Source organism: Orbicella faveolata, unplaced genomic scaffold (genome assembly GCF_042242905.1).
Source record: "Orbicella faveolata isolate gen_17 unplaced genomic scaffold, um_ofav_v1 contig_35, whole genome shotgun sequence".
Classification (NCBI taxonomy): Eukaryota; Metazoa; Cnidaria; class Anthozoa; order Scleractinia; family Merulinidae; genus Orbicella; species Orbicella faveolata.
The window spans coordinates 12,956,560-12,982,500 of NW_028301564.1; the positions used below are offsets into that span (position 1 = coordinate 12,956,560).

At 39.3% G+C, this 25,941-nt stretch overlaps 2 protein-coding genes and 1 pseudogene across 5 annotated transcripts in view; all 3 read right to left on the reverse strand.

Moving 5' to 3' along the window:
• The window catches only part of LOC110051046 (sushi, von Willebrand factor type A, EGF and pentraxin domain-containing protein 1-like), a 35,468-nt gene extending 18,073 nt beyond the window's left edge, over positions 1–17,395 (reverse strand). The window contains exons 1-14 of the mRNA XM_089273117.1: positions 16,624–17,395; positions 14,623–14,784; positions 12,791–12,949; positions 10,251–10,427; positions 9,639–9,818; positions 9,316–9,504; positions 8,167–8,433; positions 7,175–7,417; positions 5,393–5,605; positions 4,212–4,441; positions 3,573–3,816; positions 1,859–2,023; positions 803–964; positions 214–375 (exon numbers count right to left, since the gene is read on the reverse strand). Coding sequence (XP_089129243.1) covers positions 214–375; positions 803–964; positions 1,859–2,023; positions 3,573–3,816; positions 4,212–4,441; positions 5,393–5,605; positions 7,175–7,417; positions 8,167–8,433; positions 9,316–9,504; positions 9,639–9,818; positions 10,251–10,427; positions 12,791–12,949; positions 14,623–14,784; positions 16,624–17,302 — 3,232 coding nt within the window. The 5' untranslated portion in view covers positions 17,303–17,395. The remainder of the gene's footprint in view (positions 1–213; positions 376–802; positions 965–1,858; positions 2,024–3,572; positions 3,817–4,211; positions 4,442–5,392; positions 5,606–7,174; positions 7,418–8,166; positions 8,434–9,315; positions 9,505–9,638; positions 9,819–10,250; positions 10,428–12,790; positions 12,950–14,622; positions 14,785–16,623) is intronic.
• The window catches only part of LOC110054725 (uncharacterized), a 534,050-nt pseudogene that overhangs the window by 423,494 nt on the left and 84,615 nt on the right, over positions 1–25,941 (reverse strand).
• LOC110051399 (sushi, von Willebrand factor type A, EGF and pentraxin domain-containing protein 1-like) overlaps positions 22,040–25,941 on the reverse strand; it is a 32,600-nt gene continuing 28,698 nt past the window's right edge. For all 4 annotated transcript variants that reach the window (XM_089273040.1, XM_089273041.1, XM_089273039.1 and 1 more), the window contains 5 exons: positions 25,582–25,734; positions 24,519–24,698; positions 23,562–23,693; positions 22,559–22,744; positions 22,040–22,188 (listed from right to left, as the gene is read on the reverse strand). In XM_089273040.1, the coding sequence (XP_089129166.1) occupies positions 22,145–22,188; positions 22,559–22,744; positions 23,562–23,693; positions 24,519–24,698; positions 25,582–25,734 (695 nt within the window). In that variant the 3' untranslated portion in view covers positions 22,040–22,144. The remainder of the gene's footprint in view (positions 22,189–22,558; positions 22,745–23,561; positions 23,694–24,518; positions 24,699–25,581; positions 25,735–25,941) is intronic.

Consider the following 25,941-nt stretch of genomic DNA (forward strand, 5'->3'; position numbering starts at 1 on the left):
ATTTTCCATCAATTAAGAATATAGAGCACGCTGCAAAATATCAATTATACCAAAAATGCCTTAGTACATCGAAAATCCCTCTTGACTCGCGTTTGTTGTACCTCCAAGGGTTAGCAGAAGGATCTACTGTCATTTTCTTGGTTTATATAATCCTCCTGGCTATTCTATTTACTTTAGATTTGCTTTGCCTCCATTGCAGTGGATATAACTCACCGACACACTGGCTCGTAGACGAGGCGCCCTCTCCGTAAGTTGATTTGCTACCATCGCAGCGTAGGCAGGATGTTTGCTTCTTTGCCGACTGATACGTTCCTCGAGCGCAGGGAAGGCAGGGTTCCACGCCGGTCTGAGAATATGTTCCTGGGGCACACGGCACTGAAAGAAATCAACCATTCCCCGTGCGTGTCTGGAGCCATACTACTCTTAACTCCAATTTGGATTGACGAGATATAACAATTATTAGAGGTGTGATGGAAGAATGTTTCCTGAACATTTCTCCTGCTATCTTATTGTATATAATATTCTTGACTGATGAGTTAAAAAAACAAGGGGACGCGATTCTTTCAGCAAGCTCATGCGCCGCACATGTGCTAACGGCAAAGAGACTTCAGAAAGTTGCAACGACTGTGGATGGAGGATGAAATGATCACGAAGTAGGAAATTTACTTTTCTTTTAGTCGAGGGTATATTGCAACGCCTGAAAACTGGAGTTGAGTACAGTTCATCCCGTTCTCACCTTTCTCTCGGCCTTGTTGGAATCGGGTTGTTTATTGTTTTCTATAATGACAAAAGAAAAACTTACTTCCACATCCACTGATTGATTTGGTGCCTTCTCCTAAGGTTACCGATGATCCGGGACATTGAATACACGAGGTTTGGCGTAAAAGAGACTGGTAAGTATTGACGGGGCACGGTTCACAATTGGCGAGACCGGTTGGTGAAAATTCGCCCGCTTGACACGCAGCTTTAAGAAAAAGAAAACAAAAAAAGGAATAATAATCTTGTATTGTGGAGGTTTCGACGCCGTGCTACTAAAGTTACAATAATAACTGAGAGTTAGGTTTTTCCGTAAAAATCTCAATTCGAGACCTTTCTGTATTGGACGGATGGCCGAGGTTTGAGATTTTCTCGTAAAGACCGAACGTTCGAAGTTAATTAGTTGTTTATTATATGGCTTTTTGCTTTGTATTTGCAGGCCCATAATCGGCCGGTGGGCATTATGGGACAATAATGCTCTAGATTAAGCCAATCAGAGCGCGCATTATATCGGCTACAAACAGAAGCTATATTTAATAAAGTTTGTTAAAGCATCAGTATGTCACTGGATAAAACACGTGGTTTCTCTCCTCGGCCAAAAATGCTGGGACACTTGTTTTGGATTGTAATGGTTTAAGTTCACAAACTTATCTAAAGAGGGGAAAGTGCTTTAGAGCTTATACAAGTAAGAAAAATAATAATAAATCTAAAATCTATCTGCAATTAAAATCTAAAATGTGGAAAACTTAACAATTATTCATTGAAATCGAGGTGAATAGTGGCAGAATATTTTTATAGTTCTTGGCCTTTTTACTAGTTCATTGGCTGAAGCATCCGCAAGTGCTATTCAACGAAGCACCTTCACGTCTTTGTCCAAGAAAACATTCAGTTTTCACCAAAGTTCTCCGCACATGGTATAATTTGTGGTTGATACTGAGACATCCTTCGCAGGACTTTAGGGAAAAACTGAATGTTTTCTTGCACAACGACGTGGAAGTGCTTCGTTGGTGCTTCGCTAAATAGCACTTGACGTTTCTGTCGATTAACTAGCTTGTAAAAAGACTAAGAACTATAAAAATGGTTGGATTTGTTAAACACATACCTAAACATTGCGTAATGTTTTTGCTGCCCACAGCAATAGTATAGGTCTTCTCTGGACAAACTGTGCACTGGCCTACTTTACCAGTGCCACCGTTGTACTGATTTAGTGGGCAATCCGTGCAGTTTCCAGAGACGGTGTCAAAGAATGTTCCAGATGGACAGTTTTCTAACGGGAGAAAAGGTCGAGAAAGTCAGATCAGCACAGTGCAGTTAGTTTTTCAATGAAAACGTTTACCTCAAATTTATGCTTCATCACCAATGTTGATTCATTAATGCTGTGTTTGGGTGTTGCTCTTGATTCTCGGGTTTCATAATAACGGAGTAATAACGTATTATAGAGCGGTTGTAATTTGAGTATCGAAAGGATTCGCTGTTTACGTTGGTTTTGCACTCTACGCTGACTGATTAGTCAGGAAAAAAAGGCACGCCACTTCCTCAGTTAGTGAGAAATTCAGATTGACTGAATGAAAATTGACTGGCTGGTAGACGTTTTCCCGTGTCTTTCAATTTATGACTAGCCTGGTAACAGGCCTGCCACCTCTCCCGCCCCGATCGCTTCGCTCTCCGCGGCGAACTCTTCAGTTTCGTGCTCGCAGAATTGTTTTTCCGTCCTCGCCAGGAGCCTGTTCGCAGGCTAATTTATGACTGACAAAAGTAATTTTACTGTTTGATTTTAGAGCGGTTTTTAATTGAGTGTGGTAAAACGAAAAAATTCACGTTTGTCAGTTATCAATTAAAGGACACTTAATTGACAAAAGCCCTCTTAGAGGACATGTGGTCACTGAATAGCGAATAACCACAATGGTGCAAAAAAGAGTAGCAGAGTTTTAGTTTCTATTGCAAAATATTAGTTTTGAAATCTAAATGCTTAACACATATGTTCTCTCCATCACTATGGGTAGCGTTATGTACCTTTTTACGATGCGAGGACGGGAAGGCCAGGACGGTAACGGCAGTGGAAGCGGGAAACTTTCGCTAGTCCCGTCGTGTCGCCAAAGACAAAATGTATTTTTCATATAGGACGGTGACGTCAATGACTCGTGCCACATAAAAGGTTTTTCACAAAACCAATGACATCCCTTAGAGATGGCAGACGTGATCTTATCCTATTGAGCTTAAACGATGGTGCACAGACGACGCTGAAATAATTCTTTTTTATATACGCTTATATGAGGTTGCGGATTTTGCAGATAGTGACAGTGATGAAAAGAGCGCAAGGTGGAAAAAAAGAATGTGAAGTCTTGCCGATTCGGTTACAGAAGGATGTATGAATGTGGTGCGACTGCTCCAATTGCGCTAAGATAATCACCTAATCGTCAGAGAATGACACTTAGAACCAGTTGAATATTCCGCTTTGTGCTATGCCTTAAAAAATACAGCCAATCAGAATACAGGAAAACCATTGTATATTCGACCGTGATATTACATCCAACCTTCCCATCATGCGTTGCGTTGATTATGTTGGACACTGTATTTCTCACGGCATGGCATGGAATAGTTATGCAACACTCTCTCATGATATGCCATGAAATATCCCACTTGTCACTTTTATTTCCTTGTCATACGTTGTCGCATAAAGGCTCGTGTCTATACCGAGGAAATATTCCACGGTATATCACTCAAAAGTGGTGCATAACTAGTGTGTATCTGTGAAGCAATATAATCACATTGAGGTACTATGAAGTGCTTTTTACTACAGGCGTTTGAAGACTTACGGCATTTCTGACTGTGACCCACGTCCTGGTTAAGTCCATAAACGCTTCCATCGACGCACACGCCAATAGTAGGGGTTTCATATACGGTGTTCAAACTCATGGTCTCTGAGTTGGAAACTTGGATAGTTTTCATTGTTGGAGCGCCCTTTGCAACAGTCACGTTACCCTCCAACGAGCTCTTGGCTTGAGCAAAGTCATCGTTTTGTGTAATAACCGACACATCCAATGTGATGGTAATGACAGACTGAAAAAATTAGAATAACTCAAAAAACAGAGGTAATTGAAAACCCAGACACGCTGACACACAAGAAGCAATCTGCAGACACAGAGACGAGCAGATGCGCCGATGAACCAGGCAAAACTAGGCAATTGCAAGTTCAATTTGGCAAGAAAAAGGGTCCTCCTAATCTGAGACTTACAAGAAATAAAAGGCCTCGTATGCGATAAAATTTCAACCTTTACACAATTACTAGCTGTGATTTCCGCTCGAAACCTGGACCTCGATCTGCATGCACATCCAAAGCACTACTGGATTAGCGCACTTAGGTAGGAATTACGAAATAAGTTACTTTTTTTCAGGGATGCGAGGCCGGGTATACAGTAATGTAAATGATTCTGTTTTGTGCTTTCCAGACTTACTTGCGCATTTCGTCGCTTTCTTCTTTGGGTCTTGCCACAAGTGATTACGATATTATCCAGTTCACAGATTTTTTCCTTTTGGCAAAACTCGGGATCGCCCGCTCCAAAGACTTCGTTAAATCCAATAATGAAATTATTCTTGGCTTGCAGCTGTACCGCGGGATCCGAACAGTCTCCAACAAAATATTGCCACTCCATGCCCTTACGTGCTGCGCCAGGAACGTACTCCTCTGAAAAGAGAACAAACATTACCCGCCTTGTCTTCGTTAAAGGCCCGAGTGCGTTTCAAAGTTAGGCAATTGAAACAAAAATCAAAGAGCATTTAATTGTCTCGCGTTCTCTTTCACGTGTGTTATCATTAACTGGTACTGTTAATTATTTTTAGCTTTTTTTCATTTTCTCTCTAGTTTTTTTAAAATCATTCACTTAACTATATGTGTTTGTATCTTGTTTTTTTTGTGAGTGTTTTTTGTTTTTCTCTTTGATAATGCATGGTGGTATCAAAGTAAAACATAGTTTTCTTACTATACTGAGAAGCTTTTCTTCATAATTAAGTTAATTGTTTTTATGCTATTTTTTCTGTTTTTGCAAATCTGGCAAGTTAACTAGGCTGTTTTGACCAAATATGAGATTTTTCTACAAGTTACAAATTTGTCAAGAATTTAGTTAATCACCGTTTTTAACATTTTTGGTTTGTAGTTTTAACACTAAAGTAAATTAACTTCTTCAACAAATGTGTATTTTGAAACTGAAGACGTCATAAACTGTCAGAGTCCGTTATCCTGGTTCTGCCATTTAGGCTAGTTTTAGAAAGTGAAAAAAAAAAAAAAAAAAAAGCAAAACAAAAGAAACAAAACCTACATACACCACAAATTATTTCTCAATGAAGGCCGTTCGATTCTTTCTTAAACTATAATTTACACATTAATGAACAGAGTCTTGTCGAACTGGGCAATACCTCATGTATTCCAGCGGCGAATCCAGCGGACGAGTGGGACTATAGTAGTTATCGTTTGTAATGGTAGGATTGGGAAGTGGTTGGTGGTAGGGCGGGAGGAGGGGGAGAGATTGAAACTAGTACACTTTATTGCATTTAAGTGATCTGGAGGCCCAAGGTATTCTCTTACGTTAGCTATTTGGACCCCATCCTTGTGTGTTTATAGTCGAGACTCACTACGTACCTGTGCAGTCTGGCCATGGCATTTCCTGTGACACGGTCGGACGGATATCCCAGACGTACCAAGTACCAGTCGGCTGACAGACGTAAAATTGTGCGGGAATTCGTGCAAATTCTTTTGTGCTAGTACACTGAGGAGTGCACGATTCTCCGCCAAAAATCTCTGAGCACGAAATCAGTCCGTTGATTGGTGGATCATAGGGTTTGCATTTGACAGCTGTGAAAGAGACAAACGTGATTACACGTGGAACCAACTTTAGTCTCCGAAATGGATAAAGCAATTAAGCGTCAAATACCATATTTCATTGTATAAAACTTAGTGATATACCGAGTGGTAGCAAATCGATAAAAACGCGATCCCATATGTGAGGATATCATTTTTATCCAGTCTGATATCTTTTTTGGCATCATTCTGACCCTTTGACGGTACTTTAATTTACCGTTAAGATGTATATAATTAAAATCTTTTGGTGTATGACCAAAACATCTTCTGATGTTTTTCGGAAGTCTTCGGTAATCTTCGGGTCTCTACGGACATTTTGGGGGAAAAATGCGGAGACGTTCGTGCGGCCTACGGATAACTTTTAGAAAATCTTCGGTAAAAGGTCAGAAATCTTCGGAAAATCGCTAAAAACGTTGTTATTAGTATGCTTATGTATTATGGAAATTTTATTTTATAAGAAGAAAATTACATGGTCGCTTGGAGATTCAAATTTTCTCTTCCCATGTTGAACACTCGAAAGTAAATTTCTTATCTCCTCGCGGCCATTATCATTGTGTTCTGAGCCGAGAGAGTCAAAACGATTCCCCGCGTTTTCATCGGAAATTGACAGACTGAATAATCAGAGTTCAATTTGCATACAAGAATGAGTAAACTGGAAAATATTGAATTTGTCTAGGTAATCAAATAATTTCGAATGCAATTTGGAATAAACAGGTACAAGCAAATTCTTAGCAAGACCGGACTAAACAAAATTGCGCGAGCCCGTAGGGCGAGTACAATTATTTTTTGTAGTCTTTGAAAAATGTACGAGCGCTTATTTATTAACAATTATTCCACGAGCGCGCGTTGGATATGAGATGGCAGATAGCCGACGAGGCGCGTAGCTCCGAGTTGGCTTTAATCATTTCATATCCAACAAGCGAGAGTAGAACAATTGTTTTTATTGAAAACGCCCTCAAAATGCAGAAAATTAAACTAAAATGAAAATAAAAACGCCCCAAGAAATCACGCGCACGCTTACCACATTTGTAGAGCATGGTATAATGGCTCATAACCCATGATGGTTAAGCCAATGAAAACTCTCGAATAGCATTATCCAATGATCCAGTTTTTGCTAATTCAAAATAGACCATTTTAAAGTTGTCTGTTAAGTGGCCTGGCCTTTGAATGGTAGCAAGGCTGCGGGTGACCTTGTTTTGATAAAGATCAGACTGCTTTTGTTGTGTAAATCAAGTTGTTCTTGTGTTAACTAGTTGGCATTTAAATAAGAATAGCAGAGAGGTGTGTATCAAAGCAAGGTCTCCTCCAGCCTCGCTCGTATTTACAGGCCAGGTAAAAAAAGCACACAACTGTAAAATGGCCTATTGGACGAGAAAAATGATTTGATTTAGTACTTGTTAATAGCATACATGCAATTGAAGTTCAACTTACTACATTCAATTTCAACGTTCTGCACTGTTTGAGATTAATCGATGTGTTCTCAGCAAATCAGCATGCCGAAATCTTTGCATACGCATATATCATAATATAGGACATAACATAGTTATCAGAACACGTGCTTACAAGAAACGACGATGACAAAAGTACACGTCGCTTTATTTCCCACTTGATCTGTAGCTTCGTATTGAATCGTATACGATCCAGTTCTAAAATCAGAACCGTTAATGGACTCAGTGAAAATGGTGACCGGCTGGCCGGAATTGTCTCTGTATGTCGGAGGTTGCCAGTAGACTTTAATGGTTGGGTTGTCACTCTGTTTCTTGACCTCTTGGTTTTGTGGACAGTAGAGAATAGGAGGCTCGTTGTCTAAATAAACAGACATCACCATAAGGAATAAAACCATGACTGTCATTACAATGTCGCTTCAGCATAGAGAGGTTTTTAATTGAGTGTCGTAAAACCAAACCCATAGTACTCTACTGTACACTTCCCTGACGCCCTTACATTTTAGATGCAACATTTGCTTAGTGTATGTTATCGTTACATGTTGCCAGATTTTATTTGATGAGCTACAGTGCAGTACTTAAATGTATATCAAACCATCAGAATTCCGAGACCCGCCTAATTTCGAGCAATCAATTTCTTGTTACAAGCTCCCCTTGATCCTGTTTTCGACATTAGGAAATTTAAACAAACACAGCGGCGACGTTGAGGGAAAAAATTCGACTGAAAAATGAATTTCTATTTAACCTGCCATACCCTAACTAGAGTCACTCAGTTTGTCTATAACTGTCAGAGCTATCGCAAAACTGAATATGTAAGACGGCGTGGAATTCGAAAATAAATTTAAAAATTGGCTGTCTTGACTCGAGTTCTCTAGACTGCGCCTAATTTGGTCATTTTACGTTGTTGATTTGCAGAGAGCTGCAAAGAAATGTACCATTATTTATAACGCACGTACACAGCTATTGTTTTGCTCGGCTGTTATGCCGTACCGTTTTAGTTTGCCGTGAAACCCAAGAAAAGCTCCCAAATAATTGACTGAAACGTCTAAAAACGATCACGGCACTTGAAATGACCATCAACTGATTATTGTCAAAAACAAATAGACTCACCAACAACAGTGACTGTGAAAACGCATGAACTAGAGTGATTGCTCCGGTCGGTGGCAGTATAGGTAATGCGAGTTACGCCGACGGGAAAGTCGTAGGGAGATGTGATGTGACTCGGAGATCTGACAACCGTCGGGGCAGCATTGGGGTCGTGCAACATTGAATTGTCACTAACAACAGGGTCGTTCCAGGCTACTGTCCTAGTTGGACGCTCGGGATCTGTGCCATTACTTGAGTCTGGCGGACAAGTAATGGTTGGAGGCTGCTGGTCTGTCAGAAAAAAAAAATGAACATGACGTGAGGATGCAAGCATGTTGAAAGTTAAAACGTAAGAGAAACCGATTGAGTAGAACTTTATTGTTATTTCATGGGTCCGCACTTTATTCTCCTTGGGGATGGGGGCGGGGAGAAGGGGTAGAGGGAGGAGATAGCAGCGTCTATATTTCGGTGACAGCGATGCTAGTTGTAAGGATTGAAAATCGTCCTTTGGTACTGCATAAGGTATTTCAAGATATCCCATTTAAAATGCAAATTATTTCATTATGGTTTGTCTGGGCGTGAACTCTCACTCACTGCCAGCTCCCCGCCACTTCCACCCTCTCGGGGTTAAAAATAACAATAGCCCCGAAAAGTTCCTATATAACAAAACAAGCATCCGTTTACGTTGCTTTCATGTTATAGACTGGATGGTGTTAGGTTAACTGCTGAGAACTGGTCAGACTGATAACTGTCACCTGAGGAATAAAGCGTTTTTTTTTGTTTTTTTTAAAGTGATAGCTGACATTTTGAAAATGTAATGACTAATTGAGAAAAAGGATACAAGTTTAACTGATAGCTGATAAAATTGCCAAAAATGCATCTGAGACTCTATTGCACCTATTCAGACCTTCTGATCATGAAGTAGCCAGCTCTATTGGGAGAAATTGTCTTAGAATTTGTAACCTCTGAAAAATAGGATTTCGTCAAGACAAATACATCGCAAATAGCACAACAGTACCCCAGACCATTATAAAGCAACTGAGAGAAAACAACAACAACTGCAACAATAATACGAACTAGTACTGTAACTAAAAAACAAATATATGCGTTTGAATATATGACAGTGTGTTACGAATGCATGCCAGTTTTATAACCTATTGGAAAGTAAAATACCTTCACAGACGGGAAAGGTTCCAATCCAATTGCCATCTGCACCACAAGTCAATGGACTGTCTCCTACCATAACATAACCAGTGTAACATCTCAAGATGCATCCTTGTTGGTAGACCTGTGGTGTTTGCACGCATTCCACTGGTTCTGTCGAACCAAAAGCCAGTTGTCGTAGCGCTGGACACTTGCGAGCTAAGAGATGATATAATTAATTATATTTATAATTAATTGTTTGTTTGTTTTGGCGTCTATCTTGTCACTTTAGTCTTCTGCATGGGACAATGGCGAAAGATAGTCTCGTTTCAATAGAAAGTTTAGCTATATACCTTCACAAGTTGTTTGCGTTCCTGACCATTGTCCGTCGGCTTGACAAGTTCTCGTAGCGCTTCCACTCCGTTCGTATCCCACATCACATGCAAAGTTACAAGTATTACCGTACTCATATCCATTTCCAGAGCAAGTCTTGGTGCCATGAGCTTGTAGTGGCAGAGGTGAGCAAGTGATAACTGCAATAAAACATATCAAGGAGGAGATACGCGGTAGCACGTAGGGAATTATGGTTTATTGTTTACAGTTAAAGGGAAAGGTGGAGATTCTTATTGCATGAATGAACGGATGAACTTACGAATGAATTTGTGGATGAAAGGATGGATGGATTATTGAATAAATGGATGGATGAATATATAGCTAGATGGATGGATGGATGGATGGATACGTGCATGGATGGATGGATGGATGAATGATTGAATGAATGAATGAATGAATGAATAATGAATGAATGAATGAATGAATAATGAATGAATGAATGAATGAATAATGAATGAATGAATGAATGAATGAATAATGAATGAATGAATGAATGAATAATGAATGAATGGAGAATGGGACACGGCGACAGTTAGCACTTGAAAAATCCATCATAACGACAGAGAACTTACTGTTGCATTGTACTGCCGTGCCACTCCAAGTCTTGTCGCTCTGACATCTGCGCGAACTTGAGCCCACCAGATTGTAACCAGTATTGCAATCAAATTCACAAACACTATTGTATACTTTATCACAGGCTGCCTTAAAGAAGCCATTGGAAGGTGCACTAAGTTGCTCGCATTGAACAGCTGAAAATAAACAATATAGCAAAAGGACGGAGGACAGTTCAGTTTGAATGTAGTGGACCGAGCAGAGGGCAAACGGTGCCAATGAAGTGCGATTTCCTAAGCATACACTTTGTCACCAGACACCCTGATATTAGATATAGATGGTATTGAGCTACCATTTCGTTTTCGTCCGAAGGTGGAAAATATTGTTCGACTTCTCCCTTTACAATAATTGCAGAAATCCTTGCGCGCTCATTGGCTAACTTTCATTGTCAATAAGAGGACCGACTCTATAACCTATGCGATAATTTATTTTGAAAAAAAGAATGACGTCAGTTTTTCATGCGTTTGTCCTGTTATTGACAATGAATCTCGTCATGACATTGTCAACGTAGTCTGGGGATCCACTCGACTATCGCCTCGTGGATCCAAAGCTACTTTGACAAGTCATTGCCAATAACAGGACCGACCCATGAAAAACTGAAGTCAATTTGTCAATTGTTTCACCAAGAGAGAGATCTACAAAATTGTAATGATAGAACGAGAACAATATTCTCCAATACAGACGGAAAAAGCTAGTTTAGCTCTTTCCGATACTGTGCTGATTAACTAAAGCATCCTGCACATGAACAGGACGTCCCAACTGATTGAATTCATACAGTCAAGTGACCATCCTTGGTGCACGACTAAGTGGTCGCTTACGGGAGGTGGTCGCTTGCGGGAAAAATCAACAAAATACGCCCAATGCTGGATTAATTGATCAATTTCCTAAAGATATGACCTTATCGGCTAAAATTAGGTCAATAGAAACTAAGTTGTTGTTTTTTTTTCTCATGCAACAATTTTCGGGAAAAGTACAATAGAGTGTACAGGGCAATGTGTCTTTTATTTGATCATTGTAACAATTCCTGTTTACCTCAAGATCTAATTACAGACATCTTCTTTGTATGTTAATTGTTATTATCTGTTATCAGTCCGGTTAGTACAGTGTTATTAAAAACTGAACTTTTGTCACTTTTGAATAAAGATTTTCTAACGATCATACCTGATCATGTTGGGTGGTCGCTTACCGAAAACAGAGAGAATATGCCAAACTTCTGGCCTGAAAACTGGTCGCAGTCGCTTACGAAATTTGAGTAGTGGTCGCTTAGGAGAGAGCTCTTGGAACAGTATTTGACTGAGAAACAAAACAGTTATTTACAAAGTTGTCTCATACGGGAGGTGGTCGCTTACGAGAAGTGGTCGCTATTAGAGAGTTGACTGTTCTGTGGCTTTCAGAGCGATTTCGCTAAATTTTAACTAAAATCATCCGCCGAATATTAATAGAGGATGGAAGATTTGTACTTAATAATAGAATACTCCGAGAGAATACTTTCTTTTGTGCCATGCCTTTAAAAGTATTCCACCGAAAATAATTCGTGAGCGGCAGAGGTCCTTCAGTACAAATTGCTGGACTCTCAGGGAACCAGACAAATCTATCCTTTTCAATGTGGAGCAATTCAGTTGCTACCTAATGACATCTGTTGTTGGACTTCCTCTTGTTATTGAACACTGATAGTTGCTTCTTTGATTTTGGACACTTTTGTTGGACACATATCTTACGAGACATTTTAGTATGTAGTGTTTGGCAAACCGTACGTCCGGAATAAGACGTTAGACAAAACCTGCTAAACCGGTATGGTGAGTATAATCATCTTGAGATATTTGCTCTCATATTCTTAACGTTAGCGTGGATTGGACGCCCTCTTTTTGGACATTATTTTTATATCGTGAGGACTGCTTGTGACTGAATATTTTAGCTGCTAGCGTCAGGGGTGGATCCAGGATTTTTAATTTCAAGGAGGCTGGGAGGTTGGTCACCGTGGGTGGGGTAGTAACTGGTATCTTGCGGTTTCAGAAGCGATGGGACAAGCCCACAAAATGTTACAATTTGAGAATGAATACCTAATTGATGGTACAAAGTGGAAATTACAGCGAAGAACCTCTCTAGAGTGAACTTTTATTTCTTGCCTCTCCAAAGGGAGGTGGTGATGGTGATGTGTGCAGGCTGGAGGAGGGGGGGGGGGGAGGGGGGGCTAGCCACCCAGTCCACCATCGCCCATCCCCTACGTCCGCCCATGAGCGCTTAGGAATGCTTATAGAGACGCCTTCCAACAACTTTGTTATCATTTGAATCGATCTCGTCAAGAGATAATAAATCCCTTGGCCGTGAGGTGAAAGTACATATTCATTTATTTTTCTTATGGTGAATAAACCTCAGGAAAGGAGTTAGTAATTATGACACTGACGTATGGCATGAAAATTGTCAAGAAGCGTTTCGCAAATCTCCTATATCCAGAGGCAAATAAGAAGTTTATTGCATACATACATCATCACATCATTACCTGTGCAAGCAATGTCTTTTGAAGGATCTCCTTCGTAACCTTGAAAGCATTTACATTGGCTTTTCAGAATGCTGCCTGTGGAGTCCGTGGTGGAATGGGCTGGGCATGGTAGACACTGACTCGGGGTAGCCCATTGTTTGTAGGTTCCTCGAAGACAAGCTGAGACAAAGACGACACAGAAAATTCACAATAGGTAAGCTATACCGGTGCTACGATGAAAGTTAATTTACAAACTTAAAATGATAATACTTCAAGATGGAGCCACATTAACCCCGCTAGTTTTCATACGGGTACTCCATCCAGTTGGAATTAAACTTTGGAAATATTGATTTTTAAGAAGGAAGAAACCCGGAGTATCCGAGAAAATATCCTCACGGCATGGACGAGAACCAACAACAAACTCAGACCTTCATATGACGCCTGGCCCGAATCGACCCAGGCCACACTGTTGAGGTTAGCGCTCTAGATGTTTCACGGCGCCAATCCCGCACTCATAAACTAAGGGAATACATTTTTACCTAGCTACAACGATCTATTTATTAAATGTCATTACATGTATTTTGTAATAACTTATACACCTGTATAGTGGTCTAGTAATCGCTGCTAAAAGTGTCATGTTGGTGGTGTTATTTTACTTAGGATGCGAGTCATATGATGCAATGCAGTTCGTACGCCATTTGCAGGAAATGTTTATGGCGGAAGAAGTGTTTAGCAGCCAAGGAGAACAATGTGACCGTCACCTAAAGTGATCGCAAGGACTACATTTCCACCAAAACCAAAATTTGACATCAAAAATGGCTACCAGAAAACTATAAACCACGAGGCCTACATTTGGGCCACTGTCACGTGAAAATGATTCTAGATATGCAATACGTGCAAAAAAACTAGACTTGATATGAAACTAGCACGAACTAAAGTCATCCTTGTCGCGTCGTCGGTGACAATCATTGTTTCTTTCTTTGCAACCAGATAAAATAATATTAGAAAGGATTTACTGTCCTTTTCTTTCATTCGGGAAATGAAGTGGGTTTTCATTAAGCAACCTACCAATTACAGTGCACAGTTGTTTCTCGCCACCTTCATCATTGCCACCATATTTACCAACAACAACAACAACAACAACAACAACAACAACAACAACGCAATGATTTATAATAGAGCAGTTTTCAATTGAGTGTTGAAAAACCAAAACCGATGTAATCAATCTAGCCAAGCACAAAGGATACAGACAATCCAATGAACTAATCAAAGCTCCAGTCTTTTAAGGCAATGGCTTAGCGCAGTAATGCAAAAACAATTACTTTTCGACACTCAAACGAAAACCGCTGTAATAATAATGACAGCAACAGTAACAATTGAAATAATACCTGGATAAATATAGCCTTTAATTGGAAATTTAGTACTGAATAAGGCCCAGGGCCGAAAACCCCAGGAAGGGGACTCCTAATTAAAAAAGACTGGGATGCTCGTCGGAAATTTTGAAAAGAACCTCTAAGAAGTACCAAGATCCTGTTTTGTGGGCGTGGCTTGAAATGTTTTTCACCCCTGAGAGGTACCAATCCTAAAACAACAAACTATCTCCGTCCTTCTTATATGGGAGTTCCCCCCCGGGCCGAAAACAGTCTGCTAAATATATACTTGATTTTTTGGCAAAATTTCATTTAAAATTTATAACTTTTAAACTATTTACACTTTGCCACGCAGCACACGGATCCATTTGAATCACCGATATTTGTAATTGTGACATTACCCACCACAAAGATGGTGGAGTATATCCAACAAGATCAATTAACCGAACAAATGCCCGTAAAGTTGCATATCAAGAGACTTACGATAACAGTATCCCGGAATCCCAGCGCCATAATGGCCTTGCTTGCAGACGCATTGGTACACCGCGCTGACTGTTCCGCAGGCACAGAAAGCCTCTGAATCACAGCCATTTCCCGAGTTACACGTGCTGCTGGCCACTTCCATAAATGTCTTGTCGTGAGCATCTGTGAAGTGTAAAATAGATAACGATGTTATATTCCTTTCATTTTGCCGACATTTCTCTTACCGGCCTATATTGGTGTAATATATAGTGATAACGAAATAAATCCATCAAGCCGTAAATTCATCGATGAATGAATGAATGAATGAATGAATGAATGAATGAATGAATGAATGAATGAATGAATGAATGAATGAATTAGTGAATGTATCAGTGATCGAAAAATGAATAAGACACATTATTTTTAGTGGATGAAAATTTGAGTTCATTCGCATCAATTTTTCCTGCTAGTAACTGGTGTTAAGTAATTTGCCGTAGACCAATTACCATTTTATTTGCTTTACATTAGGCTAGGGTAGATTACCCCCCCCCCCCCCCCACCCCGGCCTTGTACGTCCGAGGGTGGCCGCTTCTTGGTGTTAACGAAGTGTCTGTGGAAAGGATTTAGGTAAAGTTTTGAATGACTAGTAGATTTATACTAAAACGCTCTCGATTCCTATGCGTGATAGTTGACTAGGTCCTACGATAGAAATCTCGAGCTCATAATCTAATTGTTTAATGGAAACACCAGTGAAAGTTTCGCAGAACTCGAGGAAAAGCTGTTTCTCGTTCTCCCGAGCTTTCACTCGCGTTTCTATAACTTTACAGAAAAAACGGAGCATGTTTTCTATTTCTTAAACAACAAAGTATTTTTAAAAAACTTGAAACCTCAAAATTTCGCTTAACATTTGCATAAAACTTTTTAGAATAGCATGGGGCAAAAAGTGAAACACAGTTGGGGTAAGAAAGCGAATTTTTGGCTTTTTATTAGATTGCTTTGCATTGCGATATATATTTCCATTTATTTTTAATCCTAAATTTTGGAAAAAAGATATAGACATCTGGCATGAGGCACATCGCTTCAAACTCAATTTAATATAAGGAATTAGAGGAATTTCTGACATATTTAGGCTTCACTGAAATACACTTGGCTACTTTCCCAAATCAATCCATATATATTCTCAACGCTAAGTAAGTCCTGCTGGTCTGTGGAATTCCTGAGGCCTCTTATGATCATTTAATGAGCCGTGGCTGTTTGTCTTTCCAGCCCTGACTGGATGTGACTGCTATATATGCATTACTAAATAGAACTTTGAGAAGGAGACAATTGCAAAGGGATAAAAGCTGTAGGATTGAAATAGTTTTGATCGGTTCGTGAAAGCGATTTGAAATTCGTTTCGTACATCATTTTAAGTTAACTAAACTGATATGGTCCATGCTAACTTTGTAGTCTGAGATCATGATAAACTTAAAACTTAACCTTTGTACATCAGTCTTTTGCATTTATCCTACACCTTATACTTTCTAGCATCCTCCGTTGACTTGCTAACGAATTACGTTTTCTTTCATTAATTTGGAAAGCTTTCCTTGCAATTAAATTCAATTGAAAACGTGTAGACGGGTTTCCAATTGAGTGTCGAAACTGATCAGACAACTACTTTGGTTTTGGTTTTCCTGAGATTTAAGATTGGCTGAGTAGTCTGAGTAGTATGGTAAGTAATTGGTTTGCTTTAGATTTTACTGACGGCACTCAGTTGAAAACCGCTTTATATCCAAAGGTTGTAAGACTTTATTTAGTTTGTACCTTTGTTACGCATACAGTAACTTAAGAAAACGCCCTGAGTTCCGAAAACATAATTTTGACAGAATTGATTTCTTCTTCGTTTCAATTGTTAGAGCACAACACATTACCTGGCGAAGAATGGTTTTGACATGAACATCAATTTTTTTCCCTTAAAGTTTTGAGCAGAGCACATTACCTCCGTTCCTATCGCACGCTATTTTAAACTGAAGTATGTCTTACCTCCCCGAATGTACAATGCAAGTTCCCTGAACTTCGTGAAGGTTGCGTATTTGAGGACATGGTCTTTTGAAGTTGCTAGTGCCTCGAGCTGCCATTGACTGTAGCCGTCAACCCCGACAGTAATAACATCTACACCATACGTACTCTTCAGTGTGTTGGCATTGGCCCTAGGGTCTCCCATGTTCCAGTATCCATCCGTGATCATTATGGCCACTGTATGGATGCTACTTCTCCGATGGTTGTTGTTAATAGCGGTTTGTAAAAGGTCCGAGCTTCGCTGAAAGGCGTCTCTCATGTTTGTGGCATATCCATGGCGATGGACAACGTTATAGTCAAACCTAGGCTTAAATTCACATTTTTGATGTGTTGTTGATGTTGGGTCGATGTCAATGTAGTTGATGTCGGTTTTTACTTGCGCCCCGAACGTGATAACTGCTACACGTGTGGAGTAAGGGGCCACGCTGAACTCGTTCAGCATGTTTTCGACGAACATCTTCTCGGATGTGAAGCCGTAGTTACTCACACTGCCAGAAACATCCATAAGGAAAATTATGTCGGACTGACTGTTGTTGTATTTCTGTTTGAAATCAGTAAGAATTTTCGCTTCATCATCTAGAAGGCCTCCCTTAGCACCACAGAAGATTGCGGCAATAGCTACTAAAACAAAATAGTTCTTCATGTTTTTTTTTCCGCTAAGACAGGCAAGTTATTCTCAGCGGGTTGGAGAAAGCTACAAAACGCTCCTCGCTATATTCCTAATTACTCCATGTAAGTAATTAGTGCTCTAGGATATGAAGTTTACACACCTGTGAGACATTATGACCAAACATAACCTGTGATTCATGAAGGTTTTCTCACGATTTAAACACAGCTGACTGGGAACATTATTGTCGCCAGGTTCAACAAATTACTTTGTGCGAAATTTTTTTCATCCAACCTTTCCCTTTCATAGACGTTTTCCGACGGAATTCAGTTTCTCTTATTTAACAACTTCTTTAAAAAAAATGCAAGAATGCTAGCTTGCGGTGTGTCAATCCGAGAAAATTCGCAAAGTTATGCATTAGTTGTATAGAACTGAATGTATGGAAACAGTAAATATATGAATTGTTCTTTCCTTTAGTTTAAATGATTCCTTTACATTTTTCGTAGTCCATTATATATCGTGGGGGCAATATAGATCATGAATGCAATCGTTTGAGAACGATTTTGCCATATTTCATGAGCAAAAAAGAAAAAGCTGTTATCCTCATGTAACATCGCGAATTAACAGTGTCACTGTTTTTTTGATTAGTTTGCTTAGCTGTTCACCTGTACAAATAGTAATCAAGCCTTCAATGTTTAATCTTAAATAATACTCTTAAGAGGTACATTTGCCGAATAGCGAGTAGCTAGTCCAAAACTGACCGATTCTTTGATCTTGTAAAGTTCCAATCCAGTGAGATCATATAAAAGCACAACTGAGTAAAACTAAGAAAGAAAGAAATTTGTTATGATCTCATACATAATGCAGGTCTTTACGTTATATCAAATAGTACGTGACTTTTGGTCAGTAATTTTGCTTTCTAAATTCATATTTCGATCAAATATGATAAATGACGAATATGATCTTGTCCTAAGAAGGAATTAATTTTATATTTTAACTTCTACCCCCTAAAAATCTTCCGTATTGATATTCTCAGTTTAGCTTCTTTTAATCGCATTGTTCGGAGTGCTTAATTAATTCTTAAAATTTCACAAAATTCGTTATTGGTGAAACTTAAAAGCCTGGATGTAAGCTTCGTCTAAAACGTTTACCGCTCAAAATATAGATAGTAACGTTTTTTTTTCCTTTTTGTCTTTGGCAAATGAGAGAGAAATATTCAAGGAGTACGTTTTTTAATCGATGTAAAAAGGTCTGCTCTTTACAACTCCAAGAAGAAATAATCAGAGTAAAAAAAAGAAAAAACTTTTACAAGGAACTACGTTGACTGTGAGCTATAGGGCCAAATCGGTTTATTTCTCTTAAAGGAAATTCGTTTTCTTGAGATATACGTAACACGGGGTAACGTTTGCTAAACTTTGTTCCAAAAAACGCTTCGTTATGGTCATGCTATTCTGATATTAGTTTACTACTTTTTGATAAACAACGAAGAATTGTAAGGATCTATCCCACTTCCATTAAAAGAAAAGAGGATCACAAACTAGCCTTATGTAAAGTTCAATATCTTTCACAGATGAGAGATGAAATCGCAGTGCGTCACGTTGATTGGAATGTGTTTGCGTTTGCCAATGTTTATTGAACTGAAATTTGTGACGGAGTAATCAAAAAAAATTTGACATCAACACTATCGGAAACGAAAGGAAGGGGAAAAAAAAAGAATTATTTGGGACGTTTTCATGACACCTTATTTTTTTTCAAAAACCTTCCAAATATGGACGGAAATTTCATGAAAATCGTGAAAAATTATTACTTGACGTAAAATATGTAAGCAAATAGATGTTTGCACGAAAATATGGAACACACGAATTAATTCCTCTCTGCTAGAGTAGATGTTTTACTCTTATTTTCTTACTGACCAAAGTAATGTAACTGATCCCTAAAAAAATGCCCAATGGAAAATTTTCGATATTCAAACTATAATACGTTGCTTGGTGACTTCAAGTTACAATAGACCATTTTACAGTTGTTTGCTCAGTGACCTGGCCTTTGGATGGCAGCGAGGCTGGAGTTGACCTTGTTTTGATACAGACCTCACCGCTTTTGTCATGTAAATGTACCTAGTTAGCATCAGAACAACTTGTTTTACACAAAAAAAGCGGTGAGGTCTTTATCAAAACAAGGTCAATTCCAGCCTCGCTGCCATCCAAAGGCCAGGTCACTGAGCAGACAACTGTAAAATGGTCTATTCCGCATGTTGTGCATATTCGAAAGCTGAACTTTTTTGACGTGGAAATACACACTGAATGCTGTTTTCGCTTCACTGTTTGCACTAGGTCCAAGTTTCAACGCCGCATTCCTGAAAACTTTGAGCGTGTCAATGTAGCGGCTCCCCAGAAGTGTAAATCCTTGCATAGCGAAGCGCGCGAGTGACGTTATAACTGAGACAAACTAGGACAAACAAAATGGAATGGTGAAAGATTTGAAGCTTTTTCAAGCGCGTAAGCAACTGTTCCTACAACAATTTTTTAAACGAAAATTTGGCGTTTATTTTCCTCTTATTTCTCTCAGAACACGCTTATGTTTTCTGACTCTCGCGTGGGTTCCAATAATTTGCATTCTATTTTTAGACTTCGCGCGCTTCGTTATTAAGATCTCCTGAGACGGCGAATTTTAGTTGAATTTATACCGTAGGTGAACGGTCCCGATTGAAGGTACTACTGACGAGTTATGAAATGAAAGAAGATCTTTATTCAAGATTTACACCCTTCTAAAATGCCAGTAATCCTCCGTAGTAATTGTTTTTATTTTATGACTGGCACAGAACGTAGAACAAAACTAAAAGACCTAAACGACAGATACTCTCAGGACTGCATAATTTATTTCAATAGTAGTGAAATCCAAGATGGCGGACTTAATGATATTTCATGACGTCAGATGACGCCTTGACCAAGAAGAAGTAACTCATGTTGTAGAGCAGGCCTAGGGCTATCTATTAAACACAATTTTTACAAGGAAAACAAAGAGGGATCCCATTCATATCCATCTCCCCTTCTTTTACCATAGTTGGGGTAGGGGTAGAGGGGTAGGGGTAGAGGGGTAGGGGTAGAGGGGTAGGGGTAGGGGGTAGGGGTAGAGGGGTAGGGGTAGGGGTGGGTCGTCGTCCGCTGATAATTAAGTTCATTTTACATTGTACGAGAGTGTCTCAAATGAAGTTTCGCGTTTTCTGTTATTCACGGTTCACTTTGTACTTCTGTTTTCTACATTGCTCTTCTACATTCCGCATATGTCCATCTGGTTTTTGCTTTTCTCATATACAGTCCTCGATGCTCTTTCCCCTGAATGTTCTTTTTAATTTCTTTCTTCCTTTACGTTTTTTGTTTATTGCTATCCTGGCTTTTTAAAAAATTTTTTTGTTTGCCTTTTTGTCCTGTCGTTTTTCGCTTATTTCGTATTTTTCGTTTCTGAAATGAAATGCCAGTGCATGAAAATCGAGCATTGATCAATCGTTTTTGCGTTGTTCAGATTTCTAACTCCAATGGGTTATCAGACATGTGGTATGTCGACGTTAGCTTTGGCTTGTTTTTAACATGCATGTGTAGGTGTCGCAAGACTCAACTACCCATGCTTGTTCGAGGCGACTGCTGAAGATAGTAGGGAGTTTACAAAACTACGACGACAACGGCGACGGGAACGTCACTGAACAAAAGAATTAATGAGTAGAACAATGGCTGTGCACGTGCGTTACAATTCTTGGTACATTTCTTTGCCGTCCTCTGCAAGACAACGACGTGAAATGACTAAAATTTGCGTTGTCTGGAGGACGTGAACCAAGATGGCTAATTTTTAAAGTTTTTATTTCAAATTTATCGCTGTGTTCCGGATTTCGTTTTGCGATAGTTTTGACAGTGATAAACAAAGTAAATGACTTTAGAGTATCGCGAGACTCGTAGGTAAAATATAAATTCATTTTTTAATCGACGTTGTCCTCGGCGTCGCCGTCGTGCTTTCGTAAACTCCCTAGTAATTGCTACACGCATTAATCAGTATCACGCCCTGAATTAACAATGGAAATTAAAATCATTTTGTTAACTTATTGTACTGGTACTAAAAGGCACAGTTGTTGTACCAACAACTTCCAATACTCCGTGAAAAACTTTACTCTTTACACTTTCGCAATTTTGATGTGCGTTTTTTGTTTTAACAATCGTGCGGATCGAGCGGCATTCAAAAGGGGTGCAAGGGGTCTAAAATGAGAGGTGTTAAAAGGTTTATGATCAAAACACTAGTCTACCAGGTTTGACTTTAAACTTCGACTCTGTACTTCAACGAGTACAACTGAAAAAAGTTATCATTATACGACTCCAGGCTTTTTCCTGTACTACCAAGGTCACCAATCCACAAGAAAAGTCACAGAAAAGTCATGAAAAGACATCTTGAGACTTCCACTTTCCTGGCTAAGTTTTTCTTCTTTTACGGTTAGCACTTTTTACGTCTAACAGTTAATTTTTTCGGCCTGTTTTAAGACTAACGGCTATCCTCGCAAATACCATGTGCGTTTTACATGCAGGAAGAAGATTGTTAACAAGCTCCTGTTTATTGGAAAGTGTGTAGGTTCTTTTGCAGAATGTGCAAAACAGTACAATTTCAACAAAATTTTTAGTGGTATACTGATTGTAGAGTCTGCATAGTAGGGTATGGGTTTGCGATAATGAAAAAAAATGTTTTGAATGGTTGTAATGTTAGGTCGATAGATACAAGAGACACGTTCATCATTAGTCAGGCGTAAACGGCTTGGTTTAATAACTATACCCTTTTAACCTCTAAATTACTTTCCAGCACGTTACATGAATTTTGTGTTTTCACTCCATGCAATCGATTAGCTTAGAAAAAGAATCCTCGACGGCGGCGGCGACGGCGACGCTTTCCTAGGAGGAAAAAGATTGTGATGTTAAGGCGCGATGAATCGATCGAAAGATCAATCAGTCAGTTTGTCGGTCGATGGGTTGTCAGTCAGTCAGTAGGTCGGTCAGTCCGTCCGTCCATCAGTCCGTCCGTCCGACAGAGTCAATCTGTCAGTCAGTCAGTCAGTCAGTCAGTCAGTTAGACAGACAGTCTACTGTAATACCCGTACACTGTCACACGAACATGTGTCGGGACTTTTGTCGACATTTTCGCAACCCAAAGCTATACAATCCAGGATAGTAACAATGCATGTTCTCCGTATTGGACAATCAACAATTGTTTTCAAGTGTATTTCGAACAAACAAACAAACAAACGAACAAGCAAAAACTAACCGACACCGTAGTCCAGTTTGACGTTGACGTACAGATACTTCTGATCCGCACCAAACTTGTTCACCACCTTGCACTCGTAGGCGCCTGCATCGTGTGCGCTCACCTTGGTGATAATATGTCGAATGCCAATCTGGTTTCCGTCGGGACCTATTATGTACTCTTGCTTTACTGGACCGCCAAAACCGTCTGCAAAACAAAAAAGTGATAAGATTATATTCATCTGAAATCTAATAATCAAGCCCTGTTTGTTCAAGGATAACGCTATGCACAGGATAAATAAATAGTGAAGTTTGTTTTGTTAGTACTACACGTCCACTGAATGGCAATTTATTTCATGGATATCGTTATTCACCCTTTGAACAACTGGAAATAGATTATTGAAGTTGATGAATACATGTAGATCATTTCTGAGTTCGCTTATGCCTCTGTTTCAAAACGAGTCTCCGTGCAGAACGTTTCATATGAAAATGAGGTTGATTTGCATGAAGATGAAGAAATAGACAAACGGAATTGCTGAAAAAATAGTCACGTGTGTGAAAGTTAAAAATAACGCAAGCTCAACGAGGTTTCGGCCTCGGGAATAATTTTCCGCGTGATACACATCTCTTATATAGCCCTACCTTCCGTTCACTGTACTTCTAACCACGCTGCACTTCAACTGGACTAGCCCCAGTCCACTTCCCCATTTCTGCCTAATTCGTATTCAGTCAAATGTCAAAAGAGACGCGAGACAAAAGAAATAACCAAAAAAGAAAAACAAAAAAACTGTCGAGGTGGCGGGCAAGATGGGGTTATTTCGCTCGCTCGGAATTGCCAGTTGTGCCACGCAGGTAATGATATTTTTGTGCCATGTATTAAACAGCACCAAGCTTATTCAGTCAAGGCGGCTGGATACTAGACTCGTTCATGTTATGGACCAATTTCGTTATTTACAGACCATTCAGTCGCGGTCTATATGCAACCATATTGACCTCACACTTGGTCTATAACCCACATATCATACCTGGTGCCGGTTTCACCTTCGTGATGCTAAAAGTAGGGAGTGGTAGCCCGTGGCCGTGGCATTCAAACTGTGTCTGTTGGTTTTCGGTAGCGTTTGTCGGATTTGGTCCAAAAGATGAGATTATCGGTGGTCCTAAATGTGGAATGAAAATGAAAAAAAAAAAAAAAAAAAAAAAAAAAAGAAAGAAAGAAAGAGAAGAAGCATGCATCTATCATGCGTTATACGTTTATTAGTGAGCGAATCGACACCTATCAAACTGATCAGATGACTTGTGTTTAGGAAAAAAAGACGTAACAATTTAATCTACAGATAAGTCCGAATTGAGAAATCGTGCATTTGTTGTCACATCTGTGACACAAATTAAACATTTATCATCTTACTATTTTTGAAAAATCGTTAAAAGAATGCGAGAAAAATGGACCCGAGGCTATATAATGAAGACGTCGGTTAGTGTTATAGTATTTTTGTTTGTTTCGTTTGTGTGTGATAACCCTTGTGTCAGTGATTCCAGGCAATAGCATACTATGACAGGCATAATTTCTCCACACTTCTCCTCCTCTAGCGCTACGTGGTGTATTGTGGGCATGTGTGACATGTTCGAGTTCACAAACGGCCTTTACTAATCGGCCAACCACAACAGCAATAACATACGAAAAGACAGCTTGACCTCACATAAGAGGACATTTTTCGCAATAACTTACTTTTGCATCGAAAGCTTAAAAAAGTTAAATAAAAATTGTGGATTGTTTTTAATAAATTTTATTTTGTAACATGTAAAATTTACCTCTCAGCTCAAATCAATTTGAACCATTTTCATCAGTAATGGGCAACTCTGCCCCGTCGACTCGCAGGAAGGGGTTATTTTCAGGCCACAAGCTAGTGACTCGTCTCACGTCATGATGAAAAAGTACCTAGCCGAGTTTGTTTTTCTATTTTATGGTAATATATCATGTTTACCTCCGCAGTCAGAAACTGAGGTTGATCCTGAACCGTGAGTGGTGGTTCCATTAGGGCACTTTTCACATCCTTTCTGGCCGGTTTGGTTCTGGTAAGTGTTGAGTGGGCATGGCTCACAAGGCTCGAGATTGGCAGGCAAGTCAAACCCAGAGTTGGAAAACTGACCGCGAAAGCATTGAGCTAAACACAGTAGAAATAAGGAGATAAAACGATTTAGTGAGTTAAACGTAATTTTTTGCATTACACCGAAATCAAATCCAATAATAGTGTATATATGATTTGCTACCGTTTTTTAACACGCAGCCGAACCTCCCGTAAGCGTACTATCCAGGCGTAATGCGATGTTACAAAACCTTATTATCCAATTTGTGCTCTATTAACTGTCAAACTGTCGCTTACGATAGGTTAAAAGAATTAGAAAATTTCAAACTTGAAGCTCTAAAAGTGGTCGCGGTCGCTTACGAGGGGTGGACACTTACAAGAGGTTCAAATGCAGTGATTCGACTTGGAACCTTCTTGTATTTTGAAAAACTGGTCGCGCTGAGGAGAGGTGGTCGCTTACAACAGGTGGTCGCAACCGGAGGTTTGACTGTTTATTCATCCACCTATTTTGGCGCGGTTGGTCTTCAAACGGTCAGAATAAAAATCTCACATACTTCAGTAGATTTGATCTTTATCTATTTATCTAACAGGATTCAATGCTGTTAAGTAGTTGGGATAGTTTTACGAATCTTTTCTTTATACTTAAACGCATTATTCTACTTAAAGCACTTTATATTTACAATTAAAGATGATTTCATCAACTGAAAATGAAGTTTGGCTTACTAAATTGATCGAGTCACACAAACAGAGAGACAGACATAGAGACCAACAGAGAGACAGACACAAGATTTTCCTCGCTTTACTGACCTGCCACGGAGTTTTACTATTTGCTATTTGTCTTTTACCGACTTTGTTTTAATACATAGTAATCATCAAATGCCAAAACAACTGACAATAAATAAATAAATAATAAATAAATAAATAAATAAAACTAAAAAAAAAATTAACAGATTTGAATTACCAGTGCACGTTTTGGAGCCTTCTACAAGAGTTGAGGTGTTCGTCGGGCATGCATCACATTGCAAGGAACCTTCCTGTTTGCTTACGAACCCAATTTGACAAGGCTTGCATGTCTTCGAAGGAGTGTCGTAGTAGAGACCCATTGGACATTTCACTACCAGTAAAATATTGTTAAACGTGGATAAAGTGAAAGAACGAAAGAACAAAATAATACAAATGAACGAACGAATGATTAATTGAATGAATGAATGAATGAACGAGCGTGCCAACGTTTGAACGTACGAACGTTAACTTCCGAACGTCCGACCGTACGATCGTAGGAACTTACGAACTTACGCACATACGAATAATTGAACGTACG